This window comes from Oryzias latipes, chromosome 3 (genome assembly GCF_053564925.1).
Source record: "Oryzias latipes strain Hd-rR chromosome 3, Olatipes_Hd-rR_3.1".
NCBI lineage: Eukaryota > Metazoa > Chordata > Actinopteri > Beloniformes > Adrianichthyidae > Oryzias > Oryzias latipes.
This window is the reverse complement of record NC_136239.1, coordinates 16,826,759-16,854,665: the sequence shown is the minus strand read 5'-3', so window position 1 is coordinate 16,854,665 and position 27,907 is coordinate 16,826,759. Positions and strand designations below refer to the sequence as shown.

The window sequence follows — 27,907 nt, the reverse complement described above, 5'->3', positions numbered from 1 at the left end:
GTTTCGAAATGTGAATAATTTCACAATCCAGCCTGCTTTGTTTGAGAAAACGGCACAGTTTTTGCATTTTCTGCTTAATTTATTTATAGCGAGTGGGCGTCTACACAGTAAAAGAAAAAAGACTAAGGTTACTTGTCTAAAAAGGAAGTTACCCAAATCAATACAAAGGTTGACTACTTCCAAACAGAGAGCTTTGATGTTGGCATGATGCTCATAATTTGACTAACAAAGTCAAATATCCAGAATTCAACTTTGTGGGAAGTGAACTTTTCATTTTCTACAGTATATTTGAACCTTTCTGGTTGGTGACATTTAAAAAAATATATTTTTATTCAGATGATAAAAGATATATTTAATATCTATTACAGGAAAGAAGCAGTTTTATCTGAACTTTAAAAATGCTGGTTTTACCTCCAAGAAAAATATGCTGCTTCATTTTTTATCACAATAATAATTTATTATGATTGTTTGCCAAAGGTGTCCATATACCGAACAAACATTTATGACATTTGGCTTGATGTTTGATTTTCAATTTTTAAGCAAGAAGAAGAGAAGAATATTAAAAGGAGATTAAAGCTAAACAATTTTTTTAAATGTTAACAAACATTAGAGAAACTTTTTGTATTAGATGTTTTTTTATCTCAATTTTTGTCTGAATTTGTTTTTATTCATTTTCGGTCTAAGAAATATACAATAGTTGCAATAAGTTCTTAGTTTTTATTTTATTTTTATATTTTTTAAAAGTCCAAATGTTTAATTTATGTGTTTTTTCAACCATGTATCTTTAATTCTTTAATCTGTGGCACTCCCCATTCCATTGAAGGATGATGTCGCCCATCTTCGCTCAGTCCACTGGAAGGCAGGTTGCATCCTAAATAATGGACAATCAACAGACTCCTTAATATTCACATTGACATTTGGAGTCACTTTAGCCTTTTAGGAAGGCTAGTCCCTGCCTTCCAAAATAAAGTCAAGATTCAACTCTGGGCTGCAAGGTAGCGCAGTTCTTAGCGCTCTTGCATCACAGTAAGAAAGCCTGGTACAAGACTCAGTTGAGGGACCTGAAACTGTGTGGAGTTTGCACGTTTTCTCTGGGGACTCCAGCTTCCTCCCACCGTCCAAAAACATGCTTCATAGGTTAAATGGTTAATCTGAATTGTCCCTAGGTGTGAGTGTGCATGGATGTGTGATTTATGGCCCTGCGACAGACTGGTGACCTGTCCAGGATGTCCCCTGCCTTCGCCCACAAGTGGCCGGGATAGGCTCCAGCAGCCCTGTGACCCAGAAAGGGAAAAAACGGGTTTAGAAGATGAATAAATGAATGAACTCTCATGCCTTTTTGTTTTTTATATGTATAAGAAAAAAGTGAGAATCATAAGTAAGGGAAAACATTTCTATCAAAATCTATCACAAAAGCAGTTTTTTTTTGTATTCCAATGTGGTCTTCATTTCCTGTTTTTACTGGGAGATCTTTAGCTAGAACTCAAAAAAGAATGTCTTTGATATGTTTTATCTTTCCCTCATGACCAAACTTTATTGAGTCATGAGCAGGAAACACAGAGATTATTGGGAAGAATCACAAATAAACTGTTGCTACAAACTGGACATGCTTGTTTGTTGATAGGTGCAGAGGATGGGTGGTCCATCTTCACTGACAGACATAAACATGAATGTCTTCTCCACTTCCTGCCAGAGTTGTTCAGCTGGAGTCTCACCAGTAAACAGTCATATGTTTTCCTGAAGTGGCGAGCAGTACAGAGCAGAGGGAATCTAATGAACCACAAATTGGTGATTATCCTAAAATTATCCAAAAGGAGTCCTGGCAAATCCTCGCATTGTGTGCATGTGGAGCAAATGGACAGGAAAAAAATGGCGAAATGCGGCATGTCTGACTTATGTTCTAATTAAATTTTTGATTTTTTTACAGACTGTTATCATTATAAAGTAAGATTTTAAATGTGTGCTTACCTTAAACTTACATCAGTGTGTATAGAACATGCACTTCCCACTATTTGCAGGCTTTTTAATCTAAAAGTCTTCCAAAAAGAACATTATATTCTTAGGAAAACTTCAAAATTTCCACTGGACATTTAAAATAACTTGTTACTGTAGTTAAGGTTAACAATTACTACTGAGCAATAAAAACAAAACAAGAAAAGTGGGAAAATTGTGATTAATAGACACTTGAAGATATAAAAAGGCCAGAAAGTATTTTATAGAACTGAGAACTTGATGGTCCTGTACAAATACAACAGCCCAATTTGGGTAAAAATATGAGGACAAAAGTGAGGTGTATAAATTTAAATCTGGATCTCCTGTATCTTGGACACAAAGCTAAAGCAGTTGTTGAAACTAGGCTGCATGTAAGTTTATCCTTGTGGTGAAGCATTAAAACATTTTACTCACCTGCTTTTGGCCTTCAGTGATTGTTCGCTGTATTTGGAGTTGGCAGCGATATCTTTCTTCAAGAACAAGTTTCAGTCTGGAAGTTCAGTGTTTGTCACTTGGTGAGAGCTGAAGAGTTAAATAACAGGACATTGGCAAATGGTTTGTGTAAAAAAACTAATTACGGAAGCTGTCAGACTGGAACCATATTCTGCTTTATATAATAAAAAAAAAACAACAATGTGAAATCTGCTGCATATTGCAGATCAACGATAACAACACAAAGCTGTGTCTCTCTTCTCTGGAAAGTGAAATGACTTTGGAAAACCTAGTTATTATGCCATTTCAGCTGCATTTCCTGTAGCACACTCATAACAGTTTGCAGTGTGAGGTCAAACTTCAGAGTCTTCAGCTAATGCATTAGTGGACCTCTTCTTCCACGATGTCAAAACTCGGTGGGAGGCTATTTGCTGACCGAAAGGCTCCAATTTTGTGCTCGCATGACCTCAACTTTGTATGTTTGGAAATATCATGAAAAAAATGGGTTATTGAGTAAGACCAAGGTGTTGGTGGACAGGAAAACTATTATTTTCCTTGATTTCTGACTCAAAAATCACTTTTGCCATGACAAATCCTGTTGATCTATACAAATAACTGCACAATAAACTGGATTTGAAGAAATCTTTAATAAAAGATACATGTTATACCCTTGTTCGAAGACCGACACACACCATGACACACTGCAGGTGTACAGTACAAACACAACACAAAATTACTCAAGCTGATTCCACACATTCACGTGTGCATGTGCACGCAAACACGCACACAAACAGAAACTTTGACTGATCCTCCACATCCAAAAGTACTACTGTGTGTTTTTTGGCCATTGGTACAGTATACGTTTGCACAAAAAGAAAACATACAATGCCTACAGAGAGATACAGAGTTTCTGGTCTGCAGCAACGGTCGACTAAGTGAAGAGACAGTCACAAAAAATCTGTTGTTGAACCAAAGCAGCATGACTTCACAATGATCCCCATGGAAATGGTTGCGGAAAAGATGAGAGCGTAAAATGACAAAGGATGTGGATGTCACGAGGTGGGGAGGTGGCAAAGAAACAAAAGGACACACCAGCAAGAAATAGAGCAACAAGACATGAAAAGAAGGCAAATGCAAGAGGTTAAAGTGTTCCTTCATCCAGGAGTTTGTTTATTCCATTGCAGATCTTCCTCAGAGAGAGTCTGTACTCCTCTCCATCCCCATACAGCTCAGCCAGGAATTCCCCATGAGCAAAATGGTTGAAAACGTGATCAATGCGCCCGTGCGAGCGAGCCGTCAGGTGCTGCTCGACCAGGCTGTGAAGCAGGTCTCTGCACTCGAACAGGAGCTCTGACAAAATATTCCTGTCAAAGGTGTACTCCACCTCGTAGAACGACACCGCCGTCATGGCCGCCTGGTTCATCTTCTTCTTAAAACGCTCCACTGTGTCCAGCTCTTCCTGGCTGAACTGGTGGTTGCGGTACAATATGCCAATTTTCAGGGAGATCTTGATAACATCCTTGATGATCTTGTGAGCCTCTTTCTTGCTCTTGGTGAACTCCCGGCTCACCTTGTACAGCTCATCCAGGATCTCACTGCTGGTGTCATCTGTCAGCATGTTGGCTACCACCATGGTCGCCATCTTGCTGAGGATCTTTTTCTGGGCTTGCAGGGCCAAGGACCGAGAGTTGAAGCTCTCCTGTCCTGAAGTGAAAAAGAAGGACACAATAGAGCAAGGTTAGGGATATCTTATAGATCTGACAATTACACCACATGAAACCATTATTCTAAACCAGGGGTTCCCACACTTTACATTAGCAGCTACATCCACGGTTTGGGGTTTGATGCTAAACACTAACAACTTTCTGAAGTTCAGGAGCAAGAAAAACTCAATATTTGCCAGTGGAGCCTGGTGCACAGTATGGGTAAACATGCATGTGCACTGACGTATGCATCAGAGAATGAATGTATTTTTTTGTTTATTTATTTTTGATGGCCCTTGATTGACGTAATCTTCCTTTGCAATAGACTGGTTGATGGTGATCGGCCTTTTGGCACCACACTGATCTAAGCTAATCCTGAGTACAACGTTTCTATCTTATGAAAAAGGTCTAAACATTTTTAATAGCTGCTATCACTGGTACAAAATGCTGTAAGACACACCTTACATACATACACACATGCACTGATGTGCACACATACACATGCACACATTAGTACAAGATTTGGTCTTTACCAACCCAAACTAAAATGTTCAAAAATGTTTGAGACATGGTCTTTGTAGTGCATATGTATACGCTACAAAAACAGATTTTTTTTAAAAATCGTCCAAAGTTGTAGAAAAAATGGTCTTACCAAAAATTCAGCTTTTAGTCACTGAAGAATTATTTCCCAAAACTACGATTTTCTTGCTGTTGAAAAACGTTCTTGATAAAATTTTTTTTTTTTTGCAAGACAGAAGATAAGACAATTTTTCTTGAAACAAGCGACTTTTCTTTTTTACTTTCTTAATATTCAGTTTTTGCAATGCACACAAGTAAATTCTCTTTGTCACCTTTGGACTGGAAACACAACTGCTGTTACTTTATCGATTGTTTTCTGACTTTCCAGCAAATGTTCTTGGTAACTCTGACTCATAGCAATTAATGGAAAATATTCTGTTTTCACAACTTTTTAACTGTCACAACAAAAAGACTTCAGTATGTTAAAATTGATGGTAAAGTATCAGAACAAATGTGGACACATGTGGAATTCCCCAAGGCCCTGTTTTAGGACCATCATTGTTCGTACTTTATTTAAAATGATATTGCCAATGTATCAAAAATTTTAGAGCTTGTTATTTTTGCAGATGATACAAATTTATATTGTTAAGGCAAAGATATTTTTCAATTAATTTTAGAAGCAGAAAGGGAGTTGATTAAATTAATAAAATACTTTGAGATTACCATCTAAGTATTTTAAATAAAAGTAAAATAAAATGAATTGTTTTTGATACAGATAAAGCAAAGAATAATATTAAACTTCATTTTGGTGGAACTGAAATGAAACAAAGTTCCTTGGAGTCATTATTGACTACAAGGAACGCTGAATAAAAACGCTTGTATATTTTATATTCAACCTTAATTCTTCCATACGTCCAGTATTATATGAAATTTGGGGAAATATATACAAAAAAAATATTGATCCAATAATTGAACTTCAGAAAAGAGCAAATTAGAGTAATAAACAAAGTAGGTTTTTGTGAGTCCACAAATGCAATGTTTAAAAAATCAAAAACATTAAAATTTACAGATATTGTGTGTGTAAGAATATTGGAAATTTCTTTTTGTGCCTTTAAAAATATTTAGCCCTTGCGAGTTCAGTCATTTTTTTTAAAGAAAAGAAGAACATCATTTTGTGGGGTAATTTTATTTTTGAATCATGTAGAGCAAGAACAAATGTAAAAAGGAGATGTATTTCTGTTTTGTGGAACAAAATATTGGAATTCTTCGGATAAATTAGTAATAGGGTTAAAAAATTTTAGGTTACTGTTATTAGTAAAAATGGAAAAAAAAAAAGGTCAATAATATTTTGTATTAGTAAATATGCATGTATTTTTGTATGTGTATATGTGTGTGGAAAATGTGTATGCATATATAAAGTATGTATGTACCTGTATATGTGTATGAATATTTCTGAAACTGCATAAACTCAGATGCTGAAACATGAATAAACATATAGTTTGAATCTTGTTAAGTTAACAAAAACTTAATGAAAGCCGTCAATATAAAAATATATGAATGTATTTGTGTTGTTGCAGAATTTTTATGGAGTGTCCATTTTACCTTCCTCTTTTCAGCAATTCTTTCATTTTTTTCTTTTGTAACCCTTGTGCTGTCCTAGGCACTTTAACGTTGGGAGTTGGGTCATCTAGACCCACTATACAGTGCCTTGAACCTTTTATATTCAATGATTTGTGATCCTCACTGGTGTCCATGGATTACATGAAATCTTTCCACCTTTATCCACCTTTGTCATGGTAGGGAGAACACGTCAATGGAAGGGTGGGGTCATCTAAGATAGCACAAGAGTTAAATCCACGATTGGAAAAGATTTCAGCACATTTCTTTCCTTTTTTCTTGCTCTCTTTTTTTGCATTGCGAAACCTTGGATTGTGTGACGGAAAAATAATAACAAATTGTTATTAGCCAATTTGACAGTGGAGGACTTAAGCAATCACCTCCTGTATGGTTCTGACACAACAAAAATAGACTTTGCCTGTGCCATGTTGTGATTTGAGGTTGAAAATAACCTAAAAAAATAAAAAGCAAAATAATAGAATATTTGAGCGTAAACTAAAACAAATGTGCAGAAAAAGAGCTGCAGCCTTGCTCTGAGGCAAGCTGGTGCAGGAAGAGCAGCTTTCTGCAGGAGGAACATCAGTTAATAAACCCTCTTTGGAAGACGGACTCTCTTCAGGTCCATAGTTGATGTTTTGAGTTGTGTGCCACTGAAGTCACAGTTTCCTGAGGCAAACATGAAAGGTTGCTTGTGTCCTTGTAGCATCACTGGTGGAAGATCGTTTGAATGTGAGGAGTGTGAGGGAGGAAAAGTGGTTCAATTTAGGTGCCACCTAGTGTCAAATTACACACCAGATAGTTCCTATTATGATGAAAGTCAAAAAAAGAGGCTACAATTTTTCCTTCTTATTCCCTGGGCTCAGTGTCAACCTCCTTGTCCTCCTCCTCATGTTCATCTGAACACACAGGGAGGAGGAAGATGGATGGAGGTGTCACAGTGCGCTTTGAACAGAACAGCAGTGAGCACAAAAGTGGGACACCTGCTTTGTTGTCATTATAATTTGATTGAATATGACAGATGTTTGAGTATTTAGAATTCACATCATCAACCCATCATTTGGCAGTTTGTTCTTTATACACGCACCAACAAGAGAGGATAAAAGCCGAAGCTCAGCTGGGACAAATCCAATCTGTGGCATTTTATATGAACGTAGAGAAGTGGCATTTCCTGTGTAGATCTGAGGCTAAATGACATTTTATGTAATATCATTAGTCCACCATGACATTTACTTGCAATATGGCAAATTTCTTTGTTAAGTTGTTCCCCCCAGAATATGTTGTTTTCCCTGCCCTCCATGCACTGCAAGAGAGAAAAATGTGGTTAAGGAGGAAAAAGATGACACACCTGCCTTCTTTCTAAGCCAATTGGTAGTGTTTTTTAACATTGGATAAATTAATGCTTCCACTGCAACCTGCATGAAAAGCTAGACAGAAGTCCTGGTCATTGAAAAAAAGAAAACAAGAAAGTGTCTTTCTATGTTGAGTTATGTTACATTTGTTACTTCATGACTGAGGGGAAATGCATGGAAAAAAGTGTTTAGTGCTAAAAAGTGCACGAATGGGTTAATTAGGTTATACACATTGCATTTTTAAATGCAATATTTATATATTTTGCATTTAAAATAGTAAAGTATTAATATTTATATTAATACTATTATATATTTTTAAATGCAAAATGTAATAATTATTTATATGTTGCACTGCATTTGTAAATGCAGTGAATATATATATATATATATATATATATATATATATATATATATATATATATATATATATATATATATATATATATATATATATATATATATATATATATATATATATATATATATATATATATATATATATTTGTAAATATATATATATATATGTATATGCATATATTTTATTTATTAATAAATAAAACCTTAAATATAAATTTCATTGTTGCAAAATTGTATCATTGCAACCACAACATTCTTTAGTGACAGAAGTTCATTCAAGGCAATAATACAAAGTTTTATAAGACTTAAGGACATTTTTGGAAAAGTACTCAAATTAGTGTCCAACTGTTCAGCTGATGTGTGAAATAATGTATTCAGTGGAAGACACAGCCTGTTCCTTAATGCTTGGCCGAGCTTATGCAGCTTTGCTAATTTTAATGGTTGTATTCATGCTTTGTTCATTGCAAGTTCAAATATATAATTAAATACTTTTTTTTTTTTTTTACATAATATAGAGAAAATAAGTTTGATTACTTTATAGTTAGTTTGGTGGTAAATGGCTCAGGTGGTTAATTTGTTGTGTCTCTATAATAATCTGTAGTTTTCTTAATTTAGGAGAAATCAAATTTTTGTAACCAGCTAACATTTAGATCATAAACATTTCACCTGAAACTCTGGCAAAAAGAAAGAATATTATTCATTCAGAATTCAGCTGACAAATGAACAGTTTGTCTATACGCAATGCAAAAGTTTCCATGATATTTAAATAGGAGAGGCGTGATGAAGCTGGTTTTCATTAGGCAGATCCATGGCCCACATCAACAGACTCTCTTTGTCACCATCATTTCCTGTTTCTCTCAAGCAGCTCTTTGTTCCTGCATCTGATATTCAGAAACCCAACAGGATACATTTCTGAAACCCTGGCAGACTGACCAAGGTGACAGCTTGCTCAATAAAGCTGGCCTTGTCTAAGAAATGGTCGTGGAGACGATCAGGATAATTCCAATTTGTATGACAACTCGCTCCTTAAATTCATTTCGTTTTGACCCACACTAAAAGTTGAATAAACTGCACAGGTTGAACTTTTTGTGTGTATTTGACTGTGAGAGCAGTTATATTTCTGCCTCTCCCTGCACTGCATGCATCTGGTTTGGAGGTCTGGTAAGTGTTTCTACACTCACATTCTTTGATTGTTGCTTTAACGTTTGCACATCCCAGAAGAACAAAAAAATAAATAAAATGAAAAATGTGTGGATGGAAAAAAACATTGATAAAGAGAGGTGGGTGATTCAGAGCCTCTGCTTAGCACCCGGAGTGACTGAGGGAAGATAATTTCAGGAATCATGCACGTGAGGACACAAGCGAGCCCGAGCTTTCTCACACTCACACACGGCCTGTCACCCAGAGACGGGTGAGCGGCACGCATGAGCCAGAATGTCAGAACAAGTTAGGGAGGAATCCAAGCTGTCAGATAGGAGAAGACCAGAAACCCGTCACCCTCCTGTTCCCCCCTATTTCCCCACTACCTGCTCATTACTTTCCTCCCCACTTGTCCCAAAGTGTTAGGCTTGGACAAAATGAAATTGTGTGGATCTACGTGTCATGTGGGAATCAGTGACTGAAAACAAACCAGTGGTGAAGGCCAGTGGCGGGAGCGCCGGTCCTCAAAAACGGTTGCGTAAGAGTGTTTTGGGAGTTGGTGAAGTTTACTTTCAACACCAGGATTAGTAAGGTGCTTGCTGGTCTCAGACCGCGGCTGTTGACCAGACAGCCTCTCTTTGTCTGGCCCGATGTTTTTAAAGGGCTGAGCCAACACTTTCTGCTGTGTTGCATCAGAACACATACATCCAACGTGGAACATAGAGACCAGCCAAACCTGCACTCTGAAGGGGGGCATTCTGAGAAGATTGACCCATCTAGACCAGGGGTCTGCAACCTGAAGCTCCTGAGCCACATGCAGCTCCTTTATCCCTTCGTTGCAGCTCTTTGACTTTGACAAAAAATGCTTACAATTTGAATAAATAATGATTTTTTTTTCTATTTTTGTTAATTTGTTCATAACGTTTTGTCATTAATGTTTACATTTTTACCATGACAGTTAGCAAAAGGGTGGTAAAGGGTTTAATCTATAATCAGAGTGGTTTATTATTTAAATAAGCTTAAAGCCCATTCAAGTTTTTTTTTTTATTGTTGTCTTGTTCTTATTTGATAAAATGAGAAAAGGGATGAAGGCTTACCAAAGTCACATTGATAGAAATTTAATTTTTTCAAATATATTTTTTATTTAAGCAAATCTGCTGCAACAGGACAATTTAATTTGACACAGGGTGTACTTGTAAGTGCCGCTGTCAAAAGTAAAGGAACTTAGAATTCTAAAAAATTATCAATTAGCCCTTGTGCTATTCTAGGCACTTTAACACTGGGGGTTGGGTCATCTAGACCCCACAAGACAGTGCGCTGAACCTTTTTTCTTCAATGATTTGTGATCTTCACTGGTGTCCATGGATTACATGAAATCCTTTTCACCTTTATCCACCTTTGTCATGGTAGGGAGAGCACTTCAATGTAAGGGGGGGGGGTCATAGGTTAGCGCAAGGGTTAATGGTCACAAAAGCATAAATGAGGTGTATTTTTCTAAACAGTGAAGTAGGACTTTGTGGCCCTCACTGGGTTTTGGTCAGTAAGAAACTGAACCCAATGGTTTTTTTAACGTCAAAGGTTGATCTAGTTAAAGTTAACTTTAACGTGCAAATGAGAAGCCCAACATATTCCCAATGATAAAGCAATCTGCAACTTTTTCTAACCCTTTTCCTGCTGACAACAGCAGAGTAAATGAGTATGTGAGGTGCGATTCCCGTGCCAGGTCGTGGTGAATTTGCTGAGCACATTTGGACATCGCTGCACAAACAAATCAGGTTAGAAGTGAGACGCTGAAGCATGAAGGAAGTCATTCAAACGGGCTGCTTCATCACGTAGAGAATCCATTTGCATGTAACATTTATTGGCTCATTAAACTGCTAGAAGGTCTGGCATTCCAGTCGGGTTAATTTTCAGATAATGGTAAAAGACATTATTATTAAAAGAGCTGTGGTGGATGAGGAATGTATGTTATCAACAGGAGACTGCAAGAGCCACACGTATGTGAAACCAGGGTTTTGTGCCACAATGGCGTGAAGCTTCCAACTTGCAAAGTTATTCAAAACATTTGTGATTTTTTTAATAAGCTAGAAATGCCTTGTAGAAGCAAGTAAAGGAGAAGCAGAGAAAGATGTCATTCCCAGAACAATAAAAACAGAGGCTGCATGCAGCTCAAAGCTCGCTGTTCTAAGTCTTTTACTGTCATTATACTTTATCAAATCGTGTCGTAAAGTACCAGTTTGCAGCCCAGAAACAAGATTTTACTCATAGAAACGTATGAGAAAGCAGATAACCACATATGACATCAACTGCAGCCCGAGATAAAAAAAAAAAAGAAAGCATAAATTGTAGATCCAAAAAGCTTATGATGTCCTTTTCAAACAAATCCACAAAAATAAAAATGTTTTTCTGGAGGTTAACGGGGTGACTTTGAAACGTTTACAGCTTTCATGTTCTCTGATAAATCTTTAACTCTTAATGACTTACTGATGTGAACATCTTGAATGTGGAATGTGAAATGTGCTCATGGGGCTTTGCTGTGGGCTTTTTTATGCAGAAACAAGAAGATGAGGACTCTTACCAGCTGAATGCAACAAAACACTTACATCCGTCAAAGGAAACACTTGAAGACCTGTTTGTATCTGTTCCGTAACAAACCTTACAGCCGAAAAAAATACCTCTTTGATAGACTGAATACTGAGTATTGTCAGATGAACCAGAGAACTAACTGCCTTTTCATATCGACAATAAAAGACAGTAAAGCTGGAAAGGTCTAACCCAGTTTTGATTGATGCTTCTGGTAAAATTTTGAACAAATATAGAAAATTACAGGGAAAAGTCCTTGCAAGTCTTTTTGCTTCTTGGAATCAATAAATAGTTATAAGTGATGGTGTTATTTGTGCTTGGGTTATATTATTTATTTGGAAACATTCAACACATCTGCAGCAAGGGCAGTTTTTACTGAAACGTCTGAAATATCATGCTTTTTTCTGGACCTTTTGTTTGGAACTATTTATTTAAACAAAGGCAGAAATCAAATCTTCCAGTTTGCACCTATTTGCTTTGTACAGCCTGTCTGCAGCTTTATCCATGTCTGGAGTCTGTGAGGAGCAGCTGAGTCTGGACAGTGACTTGTTCAAAGGTAAATGTCAAACCAGTGATAAATCACACATCCTTTTTTTTGACTGTCTGAAGGCCATGTCTGAGTGTGAAAAAGCTCACGTCTGTCTTTCTCTCTGGTTTTAAAGGGAAGGTTTACTTTCATGTGCATGAAACTACAAAGAATCTCAAGTTTGTAAAATGAAAATTTCACCAAAGCTTAGACTTTTTCATTCATCCCCTGATTGCAAGAATACTTTGACTTAAAATACATGAAGTGAGGCGTTTTGGCGCAATTTCAACAAGGATGATCTACCTCACTCTAAAAGGGACACTGGGTTGTCATGGCACTCTACAGACTATTATTGATGAGGCCTTCACTCTGAACCAGTTACTAAATAGCCCACCATTTTCTCGGCCAAGCACAAACATTTTCACCTTTCGGCCTCTAACCACCATAAGTGTCTAGACTGGGGTTTTTTCATCAAAGGCCTAGGTTCATCCCTTGATGCACATTTTTCTGTAGTGCAAACAAATCTTTATTCATATTCATAACATTTCTCCTACTGAGAACGGCCTACCAGCTTTTTTTTGCCTGTTTTCTTGTGATTAAATCTACTATCTCATTATCATCCAAAAACAAGTTTTTTTCTGGTGATAACTAGACAGTGGATGTCGTTATCGAGAGATATGTTATGTTGTGATAATGAAGAATATACTTCATTCATTTTTTTTACACATTCATAGCAAAACAAAGGCGTTTATCAGAGAAAATTTCAAACACCAGAAGAACTGATCAATTACTTATTGATGACTTTGATCGTGGTCTAACAGATTGTGCTGACAACTTCAGGCATCAGCATTTAAGGGGAAGGTTGCCCCGGGTTCAGTGATCCTGCTGCTGTTTTCATCAGTAACCAGATGAGGCGATCAGGCCATCTGAATGGAAACAGAATGATGCAAGAGAGTGGCAGACTGGAAGGACTAGACAATGTCACTCTGGACTTGGTCTGTTATCTTGAGAAAGTAGATGTCGCTATGAAGAGAAAACCAGCAAAAAAAAAAAAAATCAAGGTAGGCTGTTCTCGGCTCTGCATTTTGAAATGAGCATCGCATTTATTTTGGGCTGTCAAACTCATGTACTGTATTTCAAAGAATGGAACTTCTTAAACCTTTTGCAACTCTCTGCCACTTTTCCTGGACAAGAAATGCAACCTTCTAATTCCTCATTCACAAATCAAGTGTCTTTTAAACCAGAAAATCAGGAGATGAGAATTAGGATTCATCTAATTCCACTATCACGAGCAAGTTTTTCAAAAATTCACATTTAGGCACAACAACAGAACAAACACACGCATACATTCCCACAAACATACAAATACATGCAAAATAACTTTTTGTTTTACTCTATTAAGTTGTGAGTGTAAACCTAATAAACGATAGAATTTTGTCACAGCTTGTTTGAAGGAAATCCGATGAGGGACTTTGTTTTGGGGTTGAGTCATGTGGGGTGGTTTACCATTCTAGCTAGAGCTGCCACTTTCATGAATGATTACTAAAAGCAGAGTCAGAATGAGAAAACGTTATTTATCCCAGGAGTAAACTACCATTTTTAGCAGAGTTCCAATCACCAAATTTCAACATGCAACAAAGAAAACGTGCATATGAGCAGTGTGTACATTAAAATCAATATAAAATGCTCTCTGGTGTTTCTGTACAAAACTTTTCATAAAGGGGGTGTATTGCCACAGGAAAGAAAAGACTTTCTGTGGCGCTCAGTCTCGTTGTCTGTGTGCTCCTGTATTGGTGGAGGGGATGGGCGGAGTTATCCAGGATGCTTTGCAGGTTTTGAAGCATCCTTCTCTTCATCACTGCCTCTACGGTGTTCAGCTTCACTCCCACCACGTCCTCAGTCTTGCAGATCAGTTTATTCAGTCTGCAACTCTCAGTCTAGCATATTTTTTGCCACTTTGTTACTTAAAGTTCTTTCTTTTTTTATTGCAAGTCCATTGATATTGATAGAAACAAGGTTTTCAATTTAGTTTCCATTTAGTTTCTAAGATTTATTGCTGCCAGGTCATTATTCTGCAGCATGTAACCATTTGTGTGTGTTTTTTTACTATGTTGCCTCTCTTTAAACCACAGAATTACAGAGTTACATATGCATTAGGCGTCGTGGAACATTATTATGGTGGACATTATTCTGTTTTTGCCCGGAAAAAATAAAATTTCGAGGAAAGCTAAAGGACTGGATCCCAGAGCCTCCAGTTCATTGAGTTGGTTTTTTGGGGGGAAAATGAATGGAATAGGATGGACTGTGAACACAAAACAAGAGACGTACTTAATGAAATAATGGCTCTTCACAGTGAGAGTAAGCAGACCTGTGCACCCACATGCAGGAATACAACCACATACATATACAGTGTAATACAATCCTCCAGCTTCTCTGTTTGGGGTTTTTAATGACAACATGTTTGTGTTCAGTGTGGAAAAAAACCAGGTCACACTATCAGCACAGATGCAGGTTATATTATTCCCCCTTTTTTACGGCTCTTACGACAGCATCCAGCGTTTTGTGCTTACACAACACAGACACACACACCCAGGTGTTCATGTACATTCATTCTGCTGGGGTTGGAGTTTTACATGCGGCAAACATGTGATGGTAGAGAAAAGACTAGAAGGAGCAGAGTCAAATGAAAAATAAAGACATCTGTTTACTTAACTGGCAGCTGCTACTCATATGTCGTTCTCTCTGAAGGTTATTAGCAGGTCAGATGGTGGCAGCTGCTGGCAGACAACCTATCTCAGATGTGCAGAAAGCTGCAAGGCTGATCTTTGGTGGGCAACAAACAAAAAAGCAGCTGAGCTCTGCAGTTCTTCCTCGAGGTGCATTTACAGCTATCACAAAGAATCTCATGTTTACATGTGTATGCAATTGCAACCCGCTTTTCCATGGCTCTTTTGCCTTTCTCCCAGGAGTGGCTTAAACATTTCCTGTGAAAATTTTACGTCGCTTTCCTGACTTTATTGCATGTTTGGCTGAGAATGTGCTAAAAAACCAATCTTTCCTGCATTTTATTTCAGATCCAAAAAGTGTGTGCTTACACTTCAGGAAAAGCAGTTTAGAGCTACCATTTCAGAAAGCACAATGTTTCAGCACCTCGGAGATGTTAGAAAAATTGTACAACAATAAAGGAAAACCGAAATCTTGACTTTCCTGTCTTTTCAGCCTTGACCCTCTTTTCTTGCTTTTGCTTCTCGGTGAGGAGCTACAGCAGAGCCTTTGTGACTGCTCGAGGAAACAATGGAGTGGCTCATTCAGCAACAGTAAAAGGGGTTTTAATGGCCTGTTGGAGCAGCGCTCTGACCATGCCTGAGAGGTATAGAGGAGGTGTTCTTTTCCAGCTAATCCAGATTGGCAAAGCAGGAGAGACGTTTTTTTTGTCATGTGCCAATCCTAAAACAGGGAAGTTGGTGGACAGTGTTTCAGTCTTTGCTGCCCAATGTTGTGGAACAAATGCAGTTAGACTTGAAGGCTTTAGTTTTTTTTTTTTTGACATTTTGTGTCTTTACTTTCATGATTTTTGACCTGCAAAGCTTCCTTATAACAGAAATAAGATGAGTCGGGCATGCTGTCCTCGCACACTCAGTTTGTTTCAATGCAAGTGTTAGTTTCTTGATGAAAGCAAAGCTTGAAGGAATTTTCTTTACCTGCAGAAACAAAATGGGGAAACAGGCTGTGCACTGCAGGTTTGTGCTGTGTTGTTAATTTGATGTGAGGTTAAAAAATAACTCACTTTTAATCTCCTTATGACTTCACTAACATTTTTTCCATATAGCTTAAAAGTTCATTCGATGTTTTGGTTGAGAAGTTTAGTTTAGTTATTTTTAAGCCTGTATTTTGAGTTGAAGCATTTTAATTCTTTCATTTTCTATTCCATTTCATCCCTTTTGGGGTCACGGGGCTACCGAAGCCTATCCCGGCCACAGGCAGGGGACACCCTGGACAGGTCGCCAGTCTGTCACAGGGCAGTCTACTCTAGCACACACCCATGCACTCTCCCATTCACACCTATGGACAATTTAGAGTGACCAATTAACCTATGAAGCATGTTTTTGGACGGTGGGAGGAAGCCGCAGTCCCTGGAGAAAACCCACGCATGCACGGGGAGAACATGCAAACTCCACACAGAAAGGTCCCCCATTGCTGTTCTGTTTCAGGTCCCACAGCCGGGACTTGAACCATGGGCCTTCTTGCTGTGAGGCACGAGTGCTAAACGAGTGCTACGAGTGCGCCACTCTGCAGCCCTGAACCATTTGAAATAATAACTAACTAAGCACAGATTAAACAAAAGGGATTGTAATTTTTATTTAAAGTCTTGTTGAAAAAAAAACGTCAAATTTGTTTCTAGACAAAAAGTACAAAAATCAGCATTTTTTTGCCTTGTGTGTTCACATTTTTGCAGGTGCAGTTTCTTTTCAAAGCCATCCAGAAAAAAACAAGCATCTTAAAAAAATGCACATCAAAGGCTCCAAACATGGAGGATTTAAAAATTAATCAATTAACTGTTCAAAAAAAGTGTCTGAAACCATCTGGATTGAGTTACTTTAACTAAATATTTCTATTTCTTTAGAGGTTGTAAAATCATGTTGAAATAAAGGACATGAGAGTTATATTTGCTCAGTCTGTAGAAAAAAACCCATACAATAAGGGATAAATAGTCTCTCTAAATCTCTCTCTAAATTTTTTTGGATCAGACATTTTGCATTTTGCTCAGAGGGTTGCTTTTTTTGTCAGCTCATTAAATCTTGGAGCTGGGAATAGTGTTACATGAAAATCTGCTATCAATTCGCTTTTTTTTAGAAAGCAGATTCGTTTTTAAAAACCTTTCCTCTATTCAGGAAGATGCATGTTTTAAATATGTTCCTTTAATCTCCTTAACTACATCTTAAATAAAGACCTCTTTAGGTCCATCATGAAGGCATTGTTGTATTTTTTTTAAAGCTTAGCCACACCAATTTTTCCTGTATTTATTTTTTCCTGTTTAGGGTCGTAGAGGTTCTTCAACTCTGTTGTGCAACATGGTGTTCACTGAAGCTTCGTTAAAGCTTTAATCGAAAGTCAATAGATTTACATTCTCTCTTGTAGTGGAGGCAAAGGCTGCTTGTCGTCATCTGTAGGATAGTACTGACGTTATTTTTTTCTCATAGCTGCATTACTGGTGTTCCTGTAGCTTGTTTGCAAAACTTTACCATATTAAACCTTTTCTCATTCATCCTGCAGCTATTGTGTGGTTGATCAAACATTTAAAGGCTATTTTTTTGAGAGAATGCATGCTGAGAGACCAGGTCCAACCTGAATTCATCTTACTTCAGCACTGACATAACACATTTCTTCGTTCTTCTTCTTCTTCAAAAATGTAGTTCTACTATTCAATCAACTTTCAAAAAAGATCAAATTGTGCCATTGGTTCCCTTCTCTTACTGCAGGCTATGAATTTGCCCTTCGGTGGATCCCTATGAAGACGTCATAAGTCTTTGGTGCTTCAGCTTCTCTCGGAGATTGAAATGTCTACTTGTTGTTGCTCTGATAGCTGCTGGTTTCAGGAAAAATGTCTCGCTTTTGGCAGAGGAACAGCCAGCCTCAATTTGGTGACTGGTGAGCTTCCTGGTGTCAACAGGTATCAAGAGTTCAGCTCTGAAATGAACCAAATATAAAAGAGGTGACATAATCTCTGATGAGTAACAGATAAAAAAAACAAAGGAGTCTTTCTACTAGTCAATCAAGCTCATGCTGTGCTGACTGATTCACCAGCTGAACGCTGACCTTCAAAACGATGTAATGTTATATTCAATAGCATTGTCATGGTGAAATTACAGGTGAAAAAGATGGGTCAGAGTGTTTTGCACATGATTTCCATACTTTTCATGCTCTGAACACACAGACATCCTGCAGAGAACCAAACAGGACAGGCGTGTCACCAAGTAAGTGATCCAGTCAGCAAAATGCTGTAAGAGTGCTGCAGCAGGGGTCAAGAATTTAGGTTTTTCCTTTATCTTTCAAGGGACTAATGTCTTTATAGATTTCCCTGTGCAGAAGTCAGCAGGCAGTTTATCTTGCTGTGTCCAAGTCTTATTTCTGTTCTCCAGACTCCTCTTTAGGTGCTTCCAAGTCAACCTGAAGTTCAGCTGAAGGAGCATCCAGAGTCAGACATGTCTGTGGGGATCAGAAGGGTCATGTCGTCTTTGCTCTTCAGAGTTAAATAAAATAGAGATGCGTGTTTAAGCAGCTGTAATGGAGACATCTAAATTTCTTTACTGTGACGAGAAGTGCAGGCCAAGGCACTTAAGAGCCTTCCTGAATCAACAAGGACATGGGGAGATTGCCTTTGGCCACTGCCCAGCCATAGTTATTATTTCATCTCATTCTTCGTCTCTCTTTGTCTCTTACTTTTAATGGTCAGAGTCTGGTACAGCTGAGCAAGAGAGCTAAGCCAAAGGGAGAGAAAGGCAGAAGATATCTGACTGATTCATGTGCTGCAGGCTTGATTCCTGTCACAATAAAAAACAGAAGGGACAATGACAAAACGGAAAGATATGGCAGCGATTGGACCTTTTCCGCTTGCTTTTGGCTTTCAACGCAGTCCTGTTTGTTATGAAGGCCAGAGGAGCAAGTGCTCCATTGAGGATGAGAAGTGGTATCTAGGACATCCTGTTAGGATGCATCATGGATTACGTAGGTCTGTGAGAATGACGCTCCATGACCTCCTCTCTGCTGTAAAGTGAATGTCTTCACCAGCTGTGGTTCCTCCATTGTTAAACCATCATAAAGAGCCGGGCCGCTGTGAGCTGGTTAGCCGGGCATGGGAACTGGCTGGAGGCTGTCTCTCTTTGCTTCTTTGCTCCTCTGGGAGCTTTTCTGGAAACATACTTGAGTATGATTAATGGTAAACTTACACGACTCCCAGATTTTCCCCTCTGATAGTTTCAGCAAGCTTTCCTTTTTTTCTTCATCTTTTAATGATTTATTTTTTTTCCTTTTTTTTTTAATTCAGAAGACATGTTTCCCCAGAGTGCACTATTAGGAATCGCTATGTGTACTCATGGGAGGAAATGTGAAACAAGTGGTGAAAATGCTTTTTGAGATCTCTGGCCATTTATTGTATATTAAAGAGCTCTGTTCTTTGAAAAAATGTGCAGACTTTAGGACTAGGGCCCAATAAAGAGCAGAGAAAGATAATTTATTTAGACTGCAGTCTGAACTTTACTGTACCAAAAGTTTGAAGAAAGACAGAAAAAGTTTTAAAACAGCTCATCTAGACTTGGTTTTACCTTGAAAAACTGTCTAAACCACTTCAACTATATCTGGCCAGGATGAACCAGTTATTTAGCTTTGGCTTAAATCACCTGGTTTTATATTTTCAAAGTCTCAATATACCTTTGAAATGCTTTTGCATTATAGTGTTCATGCATGCATATGTCCACAATCACCCACTGACAAGAGGGTGACAGGATTTGTGTCCCAGGGTAGCGTGTGGTAGATTGTGGTGTGTAGGTTCCACAATCTTTTTCTGTTTTCACATTAAAAGGAAAGCGGATGGATAGCTCAGTAGTGCAGTACTGGCACGTAGTAAATCAGGGTTCAATTCAACGGGGCCACAATGAGCTTTATCCAGTGTGGGTCCTTAGGCACTATACTGCCTAACTATGTGGCCACAAGGGGGCCCAAGTCTGGGTCTCCCTGTGCCGGTCCCCAGCCTGGATGAAATACAGGGATGTGTCAGGAAGGGCATCTGGCATAAAAACCTCCGCCAAGCCATCTGTACGAAGCAGTGAAAGCTTATTTGCTGTGGTGACCCCTGACGGGATACGCCGAAAAGTTAACAAGAGCATGAAAAGAAAGTTTTCCATTTAAGGAAGAAAAGCATTGTCTGAAATGTAAAAGGTTGTAATTTTACACATTTTACTAAGAACATTTTAAAAGTATATTTATTCATCAGGAGTTTGGAAAAGAGAACATTTAGTTGAGATTAAAGAACAAGCTGTAAACTATGCCTTTGTAATACAGATCAACAGGGTTAGTTCTACATAAACACAGTTTCTGTGACAATGCAATTTTGTATTATTTTAAAAACGTTTGGAAATGTATTGCTATAAATCAAAGCTAGTTCCCCACACTGTAGTTTCATTAAACACAAGACAGCTTGCAATTACAGCTGCTGCACAAAAAAACGTTTTTAGCTGACTCCTGGAAAGTTCAGAAAGTTCTCTAATTTAGGAAGCAGATTTGTGACAAATTCTTCACATTAGCTTTAAATATGAGAAAAAAAAACTGCATCAACAGATACCTGGTAAGTTTCTTCATTTAAAAAAAAAAACGAGGATTGACTGGTGTCCTTTACATCCAGCTGATACAATCGAAGATGGTGTGTCACTCTTCAACAATACTGCAGACCTAGTACAATGTTCACACGCTACATCGCAATTCACCTTTTCCAGTCTTGCTGTTTTGCAGACTTCTTTAGTGCTATTTTGCATGCTTTTTTTTCTTACAGCTATGTTTGCATCCTGGTTGGCTGCTCTGCTCCCCTGTGACCTTCGTAACCCATCACAGACTGAGATTTTGTGACATCAGAGGCTCTAAATGTCTTGTGGAAAAATGTGCAAAATTGAAATAAGCTAATTTCAGGAGGAAGAAGGCGAGAAAGTGCGGTAGTTTTTACAGCAAACTCTGAATTTGACCTTAAGAGCACTATTACAGTAAATGCACGAGGAAGTTTAACTAAAATCATAGTAGGCGGCCTGTAAAGGGGTGCCACAATTACCAACAAATGAAAAAACTGTGTAAGGTTTTCCTATTAAAACCTATTAAAAGGACTCATCTAAAGCAGTCTCATCAAATGAAAGACTATGAAATGGTGAAGGAGGGAGTGACTGACTAGTTGGGAGTGGCAAAAAGGAAAGTGGCATTAAGTGTCCATGTGTTTCTATTCCATAGTGCTGTCAAAACTCCCTTATTTGAGACTTATATTTGCCCCAAAAAAACAACCCCAGAGCACATGTGAATCCAGTTTTGAATCATCTGTTTTTGTCTCCAGAACTGGCTGTGGTGTCTTCTTCTCTTGCTTCATCTCTCTTTCTCTGTCCATTTCTCACCACATTCACACCGAGCAGCAAGTGTTTTCCGGTCCTGGGTGAGCCACTTCTCTCATAGACCTCGGCCAAGTCCCAGCATGCTGAGGCATAGTTTACAAAGAGGCACACACGTGCACGCAAAGGCGAGAACACACTCACAGGCTCACATGCACCATATCAAGGCCTGACCAGCTTCCTTTGAATCTTTGGCCTTTGGTCAAGACACTCTCACTGGTGTTAAAACTCAGGCTCCAAGGACCCTCAAATCACTAAGAGAGGAGCTCAGTCTGCAGCTTCCCTTTAACAGAGCTAAAACGCTGCATCCTGCCTACAATATTCTCCCTACGCCGACATGGTGAACTCATTTGGTGTTGTGAAGAAACGTCTTGAATTTCCGAGCTGTAATTTGTGTCATCTAAGCCAGATGCAGAGGAGTCTGGGTTTTATTTAAAGACATCACCGATGAACTTAGCCATTTACAAGGAGTTTAAATACCACTCACCTTTCACAGACATTTTTATTTAAAGGGATAAACCAGAAGTTTCATATGTACTGTATGTGAGGCAAAGGTTAACCAGGAAATGTGGCAGGACTTCAGCTGCTGAACATTTAAATTAAAAGGTCGCTCCTGCTTTGAACGGAGTGATTAAACCAGATATACTGTGAGCTCTGCATGACACACTGCAGTGTAAATCCAAAGTGCTCCAGCGCTCCTTACTGCCAAACCCACCGCCAACGAAAGACCAAGAAATGACTGCGGTTCACACATTCCCTCTGAACACACACACATTTGTGGATGTATTTATGTCCTTTAGTAGTTCAGTTCTTTATTTTACCCTCCTGAAATGACTCAGACTGATTACTTCAGGAGTTTATCCTAATCCAAGCTGTTCTAGGGACATAAGAATAAGAAGTTGCAGGCTCTTACTCTTGCCATTTTTGACAATGAAATGCTTAAGTTTAAAGCAGCGTGTTGCGAAATCTTTTTTTGCTGAACATGAGCTAATCCACTTTTTCCGACCACAACTTCATAATACTGTACTCAGCATAATTTAGTTCAAATGTCCTGTAGTAAAGTGTGAAATGTTTTGCCTCCCACTCTGTCTCGTTTTCCTTTGCACCTTTTTGCTGCTACTGGGGAAATATTTTAGCTTAATACCATGTGCTTGGGGTGAGGGCACACCGGGGGGAAGACAGATGACTCCAGGCAACAGTGGCTTCCCTCCACGACAGACATTTTAATCCTGTGAGATCCAGTGAGCCCAAAAAGGCAAAACTGTCCAGGAAAATCTATGTCACCACAATTGATAGTGATAATAAAATATAGAAACATATATTCAAGATATTTTCCTTACTGACATTAGTCCAGCTTTCCATAATTTCACCCCCTCAAAGAACTGGCTCCTAACATCAGGCGCCACTACTGACTATTTACTTTTTCAAACAGCCCCTCCAATGAAACCACAGCCTTAGCCCTCGTCTGTGTGCATCTATCAGGGCTTAAAAGACTTACTTCCATGTTTCAGCAATGGCTCCGCCGTGGGGAGACACTTTTCTTTCCAAATGCCCCACTACCAGTCGGAAAAATGCCACCCGTGCACACATGCTGATCTGGAAATCATGTCTTTTTGCTGCAACTCTAAGAAAAAACGACTGCTGCATCATCTTTTCCACTTACAGCTCCACTTTTTCCCCCCACAGTTTTTAGCAGTTTCATAGAGCCCAGTGCTGGTGACTGGAGTGCATGCATGTCTGTGAGCCTGCTGAGGCTTATTTTAGTGCACCCTCCATCTGCAGGCCAGATTAAAGAGTCTGGAAGGAGCAACACCAAAAAATCAAAAATTAAAAATGTGCGTCCATACCTTTGTCTGAGCACTGCTTTTGCTACAGTGCTGCTTCATCCTGTGTGTCTCTCATGTGTAAAGCCTGTGGCCAATCTGCCAGCATGGCAATCAAGATAGAAGACACACCAACTGCCCTGGTACCCTTATGGATTTCACAGCTGTTGTTTCGACATTCAAACAGCCTCCCTTTTCAAAGAATCCGCCTTCCCTTTGGAAAATTGACGGAAAAAACAAACGGCTAGAAATAGTTTCACAGATGGTCAAACGGGGTTTGGCGTTAAGAGTTGCATCACAACAATGAATCAAGAAAAAGTCAACCGTGGGCTGATTTTTCACTTTCCTCCAACGTAATGTCGGTCGTAAAAAAAGAAGGAGGATTTTCATCCTAAAAAATCCTCTGAAAATCAGACTTTATCAGGCTTTCAGGAATTGCATTACCATGTCCCAGTCAGCCTGAATTATGAGCCCAATAAATGGAATGTCACATAGAACTCCTTTAAAATAATATTACCAACATTTTTAGATGTAGTTCTGATATTCTATAATTCCCTCCTGCCCATCCTAAAACCTTTACACTCTTAGAAGTGCAGATCTTATATTCAGCCAAAGAAAAGACAGTTTAAAAATATTGCAAGTAAATGTTTTGAAGGTATTAAAACTTGAGTTACATCTATTGGTTTCAGCTCCTGTGGGCTGTCACAAAATGATATAGTGTGCAACCCTGCAAGGAGTGCAGTAATGTGTTTGAAAAATGAGAACAAGCAGTTTCTAGAGGAGCAGGTGGTAAGAAAAAAGGCTGAACTTTGCATCAAAGATTCTTCCAGCAGGTCCGGCATTCATGAATACAGATGTTGGTTTTAAAGTCGATTCTCTAAATTAATTGGATCCTGGTTTAATAGGTCATCAGGTGATTTGATTTACAATTGGATCTGGTCTGAATTCATTCGGAAGTTTTCAACCATCAAAAGTAGATTTTAAACAGATAACGTGTCAGTGTTTGCAAGAAAACAACAAATATGTTTTTTGCTGCTGAAATAAAGAAATGGTCAATGAATGATGGTGAAAGCATGCATTTAATAACTTGATTGTGGCACTTTCGAAAATGAAAATCTATTTAAACTGAAAGAATAGTTTAACAGCTCAAAAATAAATTTCAACAGACTGATAAGAATTCATTTCAGTGCTCAAATATAATATTGAATAGTCTTTAACCACTTTATTCTTTCTTTTTTTACATGAAAATTTTCACTAATTGTTCGACTTAGTTTGTAATGACGTAACAAAAAAAATCTAAAAAAAAAAGTATACTTGTAGATTAAAGGTTTACGTCCAACGAACTTGTTTTGAACTCTCATGCATGCAATGGAAAATGACTCACAGACCTCCTAGCATTTACCCAAAATGTTAGAGCTTTCCTGCAAACAATTTCAGATTACAGCTATTAAACTGTAAAGGTCTTTAGAATTGCGTATTCTTGGTTAAAACAGTCACCATTGAACCTCTTTGAGCAAGGCACCCCCACAAGTGGCTGTGCTAGTATGTCATCAGAAAAGTCCTCTTGAGCTTAACTACTTCAAAAGTTTCACCTCACCAATTTTTCTACACAAAACCTTTTTTGCTTCTTTACCCAATAATAAAATGAAAAGCGTTCATTGTTTGCCAAACTTTTTTGTGATCCACCTCACCCTTATTTAAAGTATCGATATGCAACATGTACATGTCACCAAACCCGTTTCTTCTTGTCGCCTTAACAAAGCTGTCTTTTCTGCATCTTGTGGTCACAAAGCAGCAAAATTCTGATAAAATTAACTTCTGAGAAATCCACCTGCAATCTCTAGTGCTGAAAACAATCTCAACAGTTTCTGTTAAAGCAAGCATCAGGGGTGGGGTCCGGGTTCAGTAAACATTTGCATCTGTGACCACAGGGGAAAGGCTTCACGACGATGAATTCCGAGCCGCCAGAACACCTTCATGTCCCAGAAAAATGTGTGTCTCACATCTGAGAAATTGAGAATTCAGCTCTTCTCAAAATATCTTCCATGTTAAAATTCCGGCGTTCCAGCTCTTTTTTCCACTGACTGAGGACGATTGACTGCCGCACATTCTGTGCATGAGTCAGGCTCTTGCTGGCTCTCGACCGGGAAAAAAGAAATCCTGCCTCTGCTTCTGTGTGCAATGCTTTTCAGCCACAATCATAAGTTTGAAGTCCTTTCCATGTGATTTGGACTTCGTGGGCTTATGGAGGTATAAGAAGATCACCAGATCTGTGGAAAAATGGATTGTTGGCAAGTTTAAGACAAATAAAGCCTCTGTCTCTGTAGATTAGCTGCTTCATTCGTGGTTCATTCTTTTTTTATTTTATTTTTTTAGAACTATGAAAGGGAAATACGTTGACCTTGAAAATCTTAGTGCTCTAACATTAAAGTTCTGCTGCCTGTGCAAAGGATCTGAGTTAAATTCAGACAATGCTCCAGATGGACAGACAGACTGTTCATCGGAGCAGAATTAACATCAAAATCTGCATGTTTTTAGACTGAAAAACCCACTCTGATAACAAGCAAGTTTTTGGTGTTTTTAACATGTTCTTGTGGCATTTTCTAACGATGGGGGACATTTACGAAGAAAATTAAGCTGAAAATTGTGTTTCTAAGTTTTTCTTTATTCAAATCATTGTGAATCAGGAGCAAATGAAAAACATGTTGCTGAAAAAAGCTTTTGAGTGTGTAGTAAAAGCTAAAATCCTCAGACCACAAGTTATCTGCTCCATTCTATTCTGATGCATCCACTTGTAGATCCATGTTTGTTATTGTTTTCCTCGTCCGAGAGCATCTGACTCAAAACTGCACAGCTGGATAGCTCCAATATTGCTCACCATTTTTGTTGCACCATTAATGTTAGCTTGGGGCTTTAAGCTATTTGGTGGAGTGTGTAAACAGGTGGATGATGGGAAATGAGGCAGGCTTACTATATGCAGCAACAGTCCCACCCACAATTCAGAGGCAAATTACTAATGAACTACTGCCACTCTGCAGAGACTACATAACGACACAAGTTTTTTGGTTTTGCCTAGAAATGGCACAATCATAATTAAAAGACCACCTTGAACGCTTTTTTAATAGATCAAAAGATGATTGGATGGGACTTTAGATCTTTACTAAAGCTGCTCCAAGTCTTTCTAATAACTCTTAAACATATCAAGCATCAAGCGTTTCTCCATCTGAAAGAAACTCCTGCAAAACTAGTGTGTGGAGGAAAGTTTTCCTTCAGTTCTCTGTAGTTCAAGCGCTTTGAAATGAAAAGTGTTTCTGCAAGGTTGCTGTTTCAGAATTCTTCCTCTATACAGTGAAGTCCCTGCTCAGAAAACCACCCACATGTGTGGGATGCTGAGAAAGTGAGATGTACCTCGGAAGTCTGTCTGTTCACGGGATTAAAGTGTAATTGTCATCACTGTAATAAGTGACCGCCCTATGCTCTGACACCATAAATCACCGTAACACACATACACACACACCCACCCACCCCACACACACACACGACTTCCGGAGAGCTGCAGATCTAAACATTATTGTGGGTCTCAGGTGGTGGTAACCATTCAAGAAAAGGAGCTTTCAGGAGTCAGGGCTCTCTCTGAAGCTGGGTGTTGATGAAGAAGCTGGGCGGCACGTGTTGGAGCTTGCCTGTCCCCGGTGGTGACTGAGCCGGCTTTCATTCATGTGCTCGGTCAGTCAGGCTCTGCCTGTCACCAATATCAGAGTTTACATCAACGTGCTTTCATCCATCTCAAATAAGCTAAAGTCGACTGAAGTGCTTCAGTTGCAAAAGGGTTCCTGCTCTCACTTTGTGGAGGTTTGTGGTCTGATGACTGACTTAAAAATAGATAGATCTAATTTGTAGTGATGTTCAGACTTACCTACAGAGATGTCTCCATCGCTTTGCTCCCCTGAGTCTGAATCCATCGTGCCCTTCACTCAAGCTGCAGGACCCCTCTTGTTCTTCTCTTTTGGTTTCCCTTCCCTCTAGAATTCTTATTTTTACTATTTTCGCTCCTTGTTTGCCAAACTTCTGCTTCCTGCCTGGGTGCCTGCAGTGCAGGAAGGAAAACTGCTGAAGTGTTCTCCTGTTTTTGGAGCTCTGGACTTCCTCAGCTTGTCTCTTTACTTCTCCTTCTCATCTATTTTCCCGTCTCTGATGTTCCCTCCCCTCCTCGCCTGTGCTCAGCCCGCCCTCCTCTCTGTGTCTGCCTCTATTTCCCAGCCACTCCTCCTCCTCCTCCTCCTCCTCGAGCTCAGTGCTGTCACACTCAGCCTCAGCTCGCTCCACTCAAACTCATTCTTTCCCTCTTTCTGTATGCTGGGAGTGCTTTCTCCTATTCTGCCTCCCTTCTTCTCTCCCTTCTCCCTGTTTATGGCTGGAAGCTGTGTTTGAGTTGAGCAATGGTAAAGGCTCGTTCACCAAAAAATGATATAAAACAGTTTGATTGAGTTTGAAGCTTAATTTTGGTTGAAAAAAATAAAAAATCTCATTTGTGGACCCTGTCACTCATAACTTAACTGCTAAGCGGGTGGATATAATTAGAATGTCTTTCCAATTTGTGATGGATCATTCAGTTTTAGATTTTCAAAGCCATCTTTAGGAAAAATAAAATACAAGCATTAACCTTTCTAAGGCAAGAAAAAAAGCAAAGCTTTTGCATGGCACATGTTTGCCTTAGAGTTTTGTA

The 27,907-nt window shown here is 38.7% G+C and overlaps 1 protein-coding gene across 2 annotated transcripts; it reads right to left on the bottom strand.

Annotated features, from left to right (window-relative positions):
* Positions 1–3,052: 3,052 nt before the first annotated feature.
* Positions 3,053–27,388, bottom strand: tnfaip8l3 (tumor necrosis factor, alpha-induced protein 8-like 3). Of its 2 annotated transcripts, none has more exons than XM_078945098.1 (2): positions 27,102–27,388; positions 3,053–4,128 (listed from the first exon to the last, which is right to left on the bottom strand). In XM_078945098.1, the coding sequence occupies exon 2, from the start codon at positions 4,064–4,066 to the stop codon at positions 3,566–3,568; it is 501 nt and encodes a 166-aa protein (XP_078801224.1). In that variant the 5' UTR covers positions 4,067–4,128; positions 27,102–27,388; the 3' UTR covers positions 3,053–3,565. The 2 variants fall into 2 exon arrangements, with proteins under 2 accessions (XP_078801224.1, XP_004066956.1); XM_004066908.5 differs by having other exon boundaries at positions 27,098–27,387.
* Positions 27,389–27,907: the final 519 nt, after the last annotated feature.

Bases quoted from the DNA above. Each gene is read 5' to 3' on its own strand.
- tnfaip8l3 (XM_004066908.5), bottom strand. From the start codon at position 27,143: ATGGATTCAGACTCAGGGGAGCAAAGCGATGGAGACATCTCTGTAG. The intron at 4,129-27,097 runs GTAAGTCTGAAC...TTTTCACTTCAG, and splicing joins CGATGGAGACATCTCTGTAG to GACAGGAGAGCTTCAACTCT.